Below are 8695 nucleotides of genomic sequence, written 5' to 3'. Positions count from 1 at the left end.
GTTCGATCTAAAATACATGTACATTCCTTTATGGAATATATGATCGATATATGTAAAATTCTATTTTTATCGCGGATCTAAAATACTTCTTTACTAAATTCCCCATACTCGAATCTTGGCTGACCGAGTGGCAATCGTCCCTCCCCCCTGCACCCAAGCCAGGCGACCTCAACACTAATCGAACCTTCAGCACAACTATCACAAAACTCGCTAGCTTGAAGTTTGACATTCTCAGATTACTCTAGGAGAGTTTCCTGTATATCTTTGGATTGAGAACCACCTCAGTGGGGTTGGAATGGTTCTTTAGTAAGAAACTTTCACTTCTCTTTGTATATTAAGTATAATTAAAACCTTCTATTTCTCTTTATAGTGAAGACCGTATCTAAAGCTTTCTGCTCGACATCCATTAAGCTGGATAAAGCTACATTGAATTGTTCGGGGATGGTAATTTTGGAGGCGAGGGAAGATGAGCGGGCAACCTCACAGCCCGACCGTCTCCAAGTGCCGGGCATAACTCATGAGCCTTCTGACTCAGATGTGCCACTAAAATTTGGGCATAAAAGATGCCGACTGGATGTGCCAACTTAGAAAATGTCCTAAAGAAAATATCCTAATAGACCCTTTTTCTTGTAACGTAATGTTTTATTTACAATGGATTCTCTTTCCATCCACCACTTTTTCTGTTCACATTTTCCAATAGCAAAGCCAAGAAATAAGGCGGGTGTTGGTGCAAGTCAACCCTAATTGCTTACAATCTCAACCATTATAAATCTAAATCACTAACACGATTTTAAAGATCCAAGTGATTTTGAATGAAAATGAGGGGTGTTATAAAAGATAGGAATACGATGCTTTGGACAGGCCAAGCTTTCGCAGGCAACCCACCTCTAGAAGATTGTGATCTCTTTGCCCTTAGCTAGTAGAAGTTGATAAAGTTTCATCCCACACCCAAATAATTAGTGAGAGCTTTTAGGATTTTAATAAAGAGTAAGGTTTTTATTGGAGACTGATTTTTTTAACAATCAGACCATAAATTTGTCGATCCATACACAAATTGTTTTTTTTTATCCTCTCAAGCGCATATACAAATGTCTTTATAACTCATGTACATAATCTTCTCTAGTTACTTGTAAATTTTCTAGAATTTGATCAAAGATCCTAATATCGAAAAACATATAGGACAAGCATTGAGAAAGAAAATGGAATGGTATGAATTAGCCTTCCTAGTTGCGGAATCGACCACTGATCTGAATTGTTCAATATTACACGAGATGCGAAGAACTAGCTGCATTGCTCGGCCATTTTCAGCAACGTTGCGAAAAATGGAACCTTTAAAAGCATAGTGTGCACCAAAAACCTCTCCTTTCCTTTTCCGATTATCATTGGCACATAGCCGTTTGGCCACATTATTTGCATTCCTCGCCCTCTTCTTTCCTGGTTGAATTAGGCTTCTTGATTCCCAGATTTATGTAGCAGAATTGACCGTCGACATTCACCCACCCAGCACCGAAGGAAGAAGGAAGAAGGAAGAAGGAAGAAGAAAGAATACTTCTAAAGTCAAAGCCACTCTTTTGGAACTAAGATTTTCTGTGAATTGTTGATTAAAAAAATAATAATGGTCCTCATCGCTAGTTGTGTTGTCAAAGCCACACGAATTAGAATTTCAGTTGATATGATCATGAATTCAGTATAACAGAGTCGAACCTTGCGTTAACAGAAGTTTCAGCCATGGTGATCAAGTTCACCTTCCCTCATCAATGCTACACTCGCCAGTCGATTGAACAGACAAAATTCTGGTTTTCACACTGTCAGTGCTCCATAATGGAAAGCTAGGTCGCTCTGTTACATGCCTTCGGTATGAAGCATCAGAATTCTCGGCACATTGCCACAGGAGCAAATAGGAAGGCCTCTCGGTCACATCCATGATTTCTTGATCCCCTACAAGCATAGCCACGACCCTCGACATCGGTGGTCGATGCGCTGGTGATGCTTGGGTACAAAGTAGAGCTACTCCAATGACCCGGTTGATCTCTTCCTCGTCAAATGATGCTAAGCTTCGATCCACCGCCTCTAATTTTCGATTGTCCTCGAGTAGATTCCAGGCCTAAGACAGGAATTTGGTCTCAGCTGAGATTTTCTTAAAAAAGGCTACACCCTTAATGCATTTCCAGCGACAAGTTAATAAAGTTAATCAGATCTAAAATATTGAGATTTAGTTTTACATACCCATTCAAGAAGGTAAACTGTCTCGTGATCAAGTCGATCAGAGTTGGGCCTTCCGCTAACAACCTCCAATGCTAGCACTCCGAAAGCAAAGACATCAACTTTCTCTGTAAGATGCCCTCTCAGAGCATACTCCGGTGCCAGATAGCCACTTAACATAATCACTATCAGTAATTAGCAAATACTAGTTTATAGTGTGAAATCGACACCAGATGAAGTAGCACTTACAATGTACCAGCAACCTTTGTGCTAATGTGAGAAATCTTGTCGTCGTAGAGCTTAGCTAGACCGAAATCTGAGATTTTCGGGTTAAGATCAACATCGAGTAGAATATTACTAGCTTTGACATCTCTATGCACAATTCGAACAATTGATTCCTCGTGGAGATAAGCTAAACCTTTTGCTACACCCAATAATATATTGAAACGGTTTGGCCAATCAAGATGCAAATCTCTCTTCCCTGCACTTAGAAACAGCAAAATCATTTACTCCACAGTTAGGACTCAAACTCATACATGCAAGTGTCCTTCCATGATTTATTAAGCCTCAATAACAACATACCAAAAATTATTTGATCAAGGCTACGGTTTTCTAGGTACTCATACACCAAAATCTGATTTTCTTCATCGACACAACAACCGTGTAATTTTACAAGGTTTCGATGCTGCACAGCAGATATAGTTGCAATTTCTGTTAAGAACTGACCCTTTCCTTGGTGAGACGTGGTTGAGAGTTTCTTAACAGCTACTTTTCTTCCATTGTTCAGTATTCCCTGCATGTTAGCCGAATTTACTTCAATTGGTCCAATTTATTATTTTATAGATAAAGAATTGGTAACTTAGCTTAGGAAATACCGTGAATAACAAATTTCATTTCACTAATAAATTACTAACCAATATGAATTTCTTCTTTCATTTAGGATAAACTTAAATCCAGAATGCTCTTAAAAAATTTATTGCCCATCCAAATTATGCGATCGTGTCAATACAGATGATGCATAGAAGTAAACTTGTTTATCATTGTGACAATGATAAATACAAAAAAAAAAAAGGCCGAACCTTAAACACTAGGCCAAATCCTCCCTCCCCCAATATGTTAGAGGAACTGAAGTCTTCAGTTGCAGCCCTTAGCTCAGCATAACTGAAGACGAAAGGTTTCACATCTAGTCCTGTTAACACTGAAAGCGCAAAACAATTGGATCGATCAGTTAAGTAATGTAATTCATGGCAGCAGAGTTGCAAGGGACTATTTGTTACCTGCTTCCTCATTTAATATTCTTTTTCTCTGTCTGATGAAAATAACTCCACATAGAGCCAACAATCCTAGAACAAGAACTCCAACTGAAATACCCGCAATCAAACCGGCACGGTTTTTCTTTGAACTTGGCAGTCTGTTTGATACGGTAGGAGTGAAGGCTGCATAGTAACACTAACATGTCAGTAGATGTTGAAGAAAAGAAAACTAGCCAAATTGTGCAAGTTACTACCAGGAGATACACTTATAGATGAAATCAACGGGCCATAGAATCCTTGTGTTGGTAAACAGCAGGTACCCTTGCCGGACCAAAAGAAATGAATTTCGAGGAAATTATCCGTCACTAGAACTGTGTACTCCTTTGATACAGCTACAATGGACCTGCCACCAGCCTGCTTTCTTATATCAAAATCTCTCTCTTTTAGATCATCCTATATCAGAATAGACAAACAGGGAAGTAATAACTTAGTTCTTTCACAATGCTTGAATGTTTTCGTCATCATGTATTGAGGAAGTGTTATTATTGGAGTAAGAATTGTGGCTCTCATACCTGAATATAAATATTGAAGAGCCTTGTACCCAAGCTTTCCCAAGTAGCCAAGTAAGGGAAGTCAGGGAACACGTCAGGGTACGCAATCTCCGCAAATTGAAGCTTAATGGTATAGTTTCCATTCTCAAGACCAAGACCGTAATATCTTAGTGAAGATGGAGACAACCTTGCAGTTTGAAACAATTCTGTGTCTCGAGTACCAAGAAATTCAGATTGGCTGGTCCTCACATAAGAAGGAGCAGCTGCATCCATAAAGTGCCCAACACTGCTAACTGCCCATCTGGTTGAATCAGTCACATAGTATGATGCAGTTGTGAGATTTGCGTTATCAATCTCATAGACAGTGTTATCAGAAGATCTTATTACTCTACTGCCACCACACTCGATCGCAAAGGATGAATCTGAAGTGAAAGATTATGATTTGGTTAGATACACAAATATTTTGTTCGTTCTTTCAGAATACTCACAGATTGGAGAACCACGATGGCATGGAATACTGCGCTGAAGACAGTTCAACCCTGAAGGCAAGTTGCTGCACAACAAACAGTGGCAGAATGCTCATCGCTAAGAGAAAAAGAATCGTTCGGAGAGAAAATTAGAAATATGGAAAAGAGTGCTTTTATCTATGTCAGGGAAATATGGAACAACCTATTGTTGGAATCATCAATCACAAAATTGTTTGCCACCAAATTCCTGGACAAAAAAATAGCATCAAGCTTTAGGCAAAAAGGAAAGAAAATGCTGCTTTCAAGCCTGTCAATTATCAATCAGCATGGGAATTGTTAAAGCAATAATATTTAAACCTATAGGCATACAGGTACTATTTTATAACGTTTGCTAAAATGAGTGTTGCTATATTTACTAAAAATAACAAATCAATTTTTCAACATACAATTGCAAGTTTCCTTGGCTAACCCAAGATGGAAAGCTTCCTGATAACTGATTGTATGATAAATCTCTGCAAATAAACAAAGTGGCATGCTGAATTAGGATCATAATTGAACTCCGATCAATAGAGGCACATAGAGGCACAATACATGTTCATTAGTGCAGTGCTCTTTTGCCGAGGTAAGGAACCCGTGAGGCTGTTGTTACCAAGAAATCTGATAAAAGAAGTATTTAAGAAGTAAGTTGAAACAATTAACCAAATTTGCATCTTGATCATAAATTTTGAAGTGATAATAAAAGTTTTTCTCACAAGAAAGCAAGTGATCTCAGATTGAAGAGCGACTGAGGAACTTGGCCAGTTATATTGTTAAAGCTCAGATCTCTGTATGAGAAAATATTGAAGAAATATAAAAAATTGTACATAAATAGATATGCCAAAATGATGAAATGGACTAATTCCACTAATATTAAGTTCATTATAATAATACTAACATGGATCAAGAATCTTACAAAAAAGTCAATCCATTGTATGGCTGAAAGTTCAATGGAATTGTATCAGAAATCTTGTTGTTCCTTAGTACCCTATTTAAGAGAGAAGTGTAAGATATCACAAGGCAGGAAAGTGAAGGTTAATTGTCAAGCTCAAAGTTGTCCAGCATCTTACAAGGTGCTTAGAGATGTCATATTACTAATGAAGTCTAATGAAGAGCTCCCATTCAAGATATCACCTATTCTCCTGCACCACCAGCAAATATAGTAGTTTGTTAATAAGAAAGAAAACATATACTTTGTAAATTTTCACAGGCTTGATCCCTTATTGGTGTAGCTAACAGTTCAGAGGAAAATCTTATAGTTATACAAGAACCACAAGATGAACACTCACAAATCGATCATTTGAATTAGGTTGGCAAAGCTTGAAGGAATTGGACCTTGAAAGGAGTTGCCTTGGAACCTCCTGCAATATGAGTGGAAGATTAACACGTTGTTGGCTTCAAATACTTACAATTGATATGGTTTATATTTTTTAAGAATCCAATGAAGGATTATGTTTGAAGTATATATCCTGAGATAACAACAAATGTTGGTGAAAGCAAATATTTAAGTGGACGAATAACATTCTAGAATTATTTACTAAATCTAACAAGATTGTCAGGTTTGTCCATGTTCCAATGTAATCAGGTATTCTTCCAATGAAATTATTGTCTGAAGCCCACCTGAAACAATAATCATATTGCAAATTGCATTACTATTAGCTGTAGTAGTTATAAATATCTGCATATATTGAAATCGATCATTCCCAAGAACTTACACTGTGTGTAGGTTTCTGAGATTGGATAGATTTTGTGGTAGCTCGCCACTAAGTCCAGAACTATCCATGTACCTACATATCAACATTCGGAAAGAAGAGCAAATAAAATTGTAGTTGTCAATTGGCTATGGTAGCGAAAAAGAAATAATTTCATATTGAATTTCATAAGATTAAGGTATAGTTGAAGGTTTAATCAAAACTTAACCATTGTTCTAAGTTTCTGAGATTTCCAAACTCAGGAGGGACTGAACCGTTGAAGTAATTATTTGAAATACTCCTGCAAGAGACATTTCTTGAGTTTAAGAAATTCTAAAACTAGGTCATTCAAGATATTTCAAATTCTTCATCATGTTTAGAGCATGTTGTTAAGAAGAGTGAAGGAACCAACATATCAGGGAAGAAATGAAAAAAAATGCTTACAATGTGACGAGTCTTCGAAGGTTCCCAAGTTGCGGCGGTATTGGCCCCGATAAGGCATTAATGCCTAGATTTCTGTTAGTTATTGGAACATATTACATATAAAGATGATGAAATAATGCTTGAGGTGCAAAAGAACCTTACAAGGATTGCAGGTTAGTCAAATTTCCTAGGACAGCTGGTAGAGATCCAGTCAAGTAATTTTGCGCTAAATTTCTGCAAAAGTAGATCTCATCTCGTCACTATCAATTTTTGCAACACTTAGTTTTCTTCTCATTATTGTATAAGTAGTCCTGTCTGATAATTTAAGGATGATAGATTTCTATTCATAAGATATTGTTATTTTAAAGTAGTTGGCTAAGAAGACTATTATCTATCTTGGAAAAATAATATACCATTTATAGACAAATGCATATATCGAAGTAGTATCAGAAACATGTCTTACCCAAAGCTGAATTAATTTTTTTAATGCAAGCTCTATTCCTTCCCCTCCCACATTAGTTGAATTTGAATTCAAAACAATCAAATTATTTTTTGAAAGTCTGGAAGGTCCAAAATCCAAATATTGAATTGTACAATTTCATATAAACAAGTAGTTCTTACAAATCAAAGAGGTAGGGTAGGTTTTGTAGCTCTTCGGGGACAAGTCCATACACATTTAAGGCATAAACCATCCTGCAAACACACAAAGGACGAACACAAAAATAACTTGTTGTAAGAGTGATGATGCAAATTAGCTTGAAATTAATGGATGGATTCAGGAGTTACAAGAACTCTAAATACATCTCAAGAAAGATTTTAGTATCATACAGATGAGTGATATGGCAAGTGTTATTGTTGTTGTAAGTACAGTCACATTTGATTCCAGGGTTGAGATTATTAATTGGAGTTTGATCGATGGCAACACCAGTGCATGGGTTATCGCTGAAATTCCACTGAGATGATGCGCTCAAACCCAATCTCTCTAGGATAGTGTTCAGTGCTAAAACTGCATCCATTTGCAAAAAGTAAGTTCAATTGTTTTCACAAAAAAATAAAAAAAGTAAAAAAAACAAAACTATATGATTCACACCAATCGTACACTGAGAAATCCCACTTGGAAAGATAAATGACTCTGGTTCAACCTAATTAGTGTACAAAATAAGGTTTATGTCGAATAGCAATTTGATTATCGAGCAATCAAATGAGTAGTATTGGAAGGTCAAAAGTCAGTCTGCATCAAGGTAGTAAGGCTACCGTCTTGGTACCAAATTGAAGAAATCATATCAGAAACTACAGCAGGAGATTAAACAGAAAGCAATCCAACAGAAGAAATGCATCTGCAATTTTCTTTTCTGAAGAGAAACATTCTGCATAAAAAAGTTATATTCAGATCCTGCTACTGAATCCCTTGTTGGCTAGAAGGAGATGATGAACATACTTTAAAATGCTTTAGAAAACCCTAGAATCTTGTGCCTACAAGGGCTAAATTTTTCATTCCCTTTCTTGACAAAGGGAAAAAAAAAAAGAAAGAGGTTTTGTGGATATCCACACGAACCTTCGTTTGGGTCTGTTGTAGCGTTGACTTGAGCTGCAACCCTCCCTTGCAAGAGGAGCAGAGGAAGGATGAAGAAGAACAGCAGCTGAACTCTCGGCAAAGAGTCATGGGATTCGCACACCGCCATTTCCCGGAGCTAGAGGAAAACTGCAAGGGCAAATTATCTCAATTAGTTCTCTCGCAGGAGTGTCTATAAGAAGATTGTTACCTTTTTATAGTAAACAAATATGAAGTACTAAATCTATCCGTAAATAAGAAGATTCGTTTACCGCCCGCCCCATTGGAAGATTTGCAGTAATCCAAAGTTGTAATTATCAATTCACGTCTTCTTTCAACAACTCGCGCGCATGAAAGTCAAAGCACACTATTTTCTTCTTTTCCTTTTGCTTTTTCGTCATTAGCAATACTGTTTGATTGGAATATCTATCTGAAATCGATCATCAACATCAGGTATAATATAAACACAAGTATTGAAATTATATTCAAATATAATAAATGAATAGTTAAACCTCCAAAT

The 8695-nt window shown here is 36.8% G+C and overlaps 1 protein-coding gene across 1 annotated transcript; it reads right to left on the bottom strand.

The window, feature by feature from the left end:
- Positions 1-1635: 1635 nt before the first annotated feature.
- Positions 1636-8381, bottom strand: LOC121993093 (probable LRR receptor-like serine/threonine-protein kinase At1g56140). The gene is made up of 24 exons (XM_042547772.1): positions 8179-8381; positions 7452-7629; positions 7245-7316; positions 6786-6857; positions 6645-6716; positions 6430-6501; positions 6225-6296; positions 6058-6129; positions 5799-5870; positions 5580-5651; positions 5426-5497; positions 5226-5297; positions 5065-5130; positions 4920-4985; positions 4676-4720; positions 4495-4559; positions 4028-4428; positions 3710-3908; positions 3480-3638; positions 3282-3400; positions 2785-2995; positions 2452-2683; positions 2227-2374; positions 1636-2104 (listed from the first exon to the last, which is right to left on the bottom strand). Exons 1-24 carry the CDS (start codon positions 8303-8305, stop codon positions 1742-1744), a joined length of 3099 nt encoding a protein of 1032 aa, XP_042403706.1. The 5' UTR covers positions 8306-8381; the 3' UTR covers positions 1636-1741.
- Positions 8382-8695: the final 314 nt, after the last annotated feature.

This window comes from Zingiber officinale, chromosome 6B (assembly GCF_018446385.1).
Source record: "Zingiber officinale cultivar Zhangliang chromosome 6B, Zo_v1.1, whole genome shotgun sequence".
Classification (NCBI taxonomy): domain Eukaryota; kingdom Viridiplantae; phylum Streptophyta; class Magnoliopsida; order Zingiberales; family Zingiberaceae; genus Zingiber; species Zingiber officinale.
Note: the sequence above shows the minus strand (reverse complement) of the source record. Positions and strands in the feature narration are given on the sequence as shown.

Coding starts and splice junctions, on each gene's coding strand:
- LOC121993093 (XM_042547772.1), bottom strand. CDS start 8,305: ATGGCGGTGTGCGAATCCCATGACTCTTTGCCGAGAGTTCAGCTGCTG. Junction 4,429..4,494: donor CCATCGTGGTTCTCCAATCT/GTGAGTATTCTG, acceptor CTTTCACTTCAG/ATTCATCCTTTGCGATCGAG. Junction 3,401..3,479: donor AATATTAAATGAGGAAGCAG/GTAACAAATAGT, acceptor TTGCGCTTTCAG/TGTTAACAGGACTAGATGTG.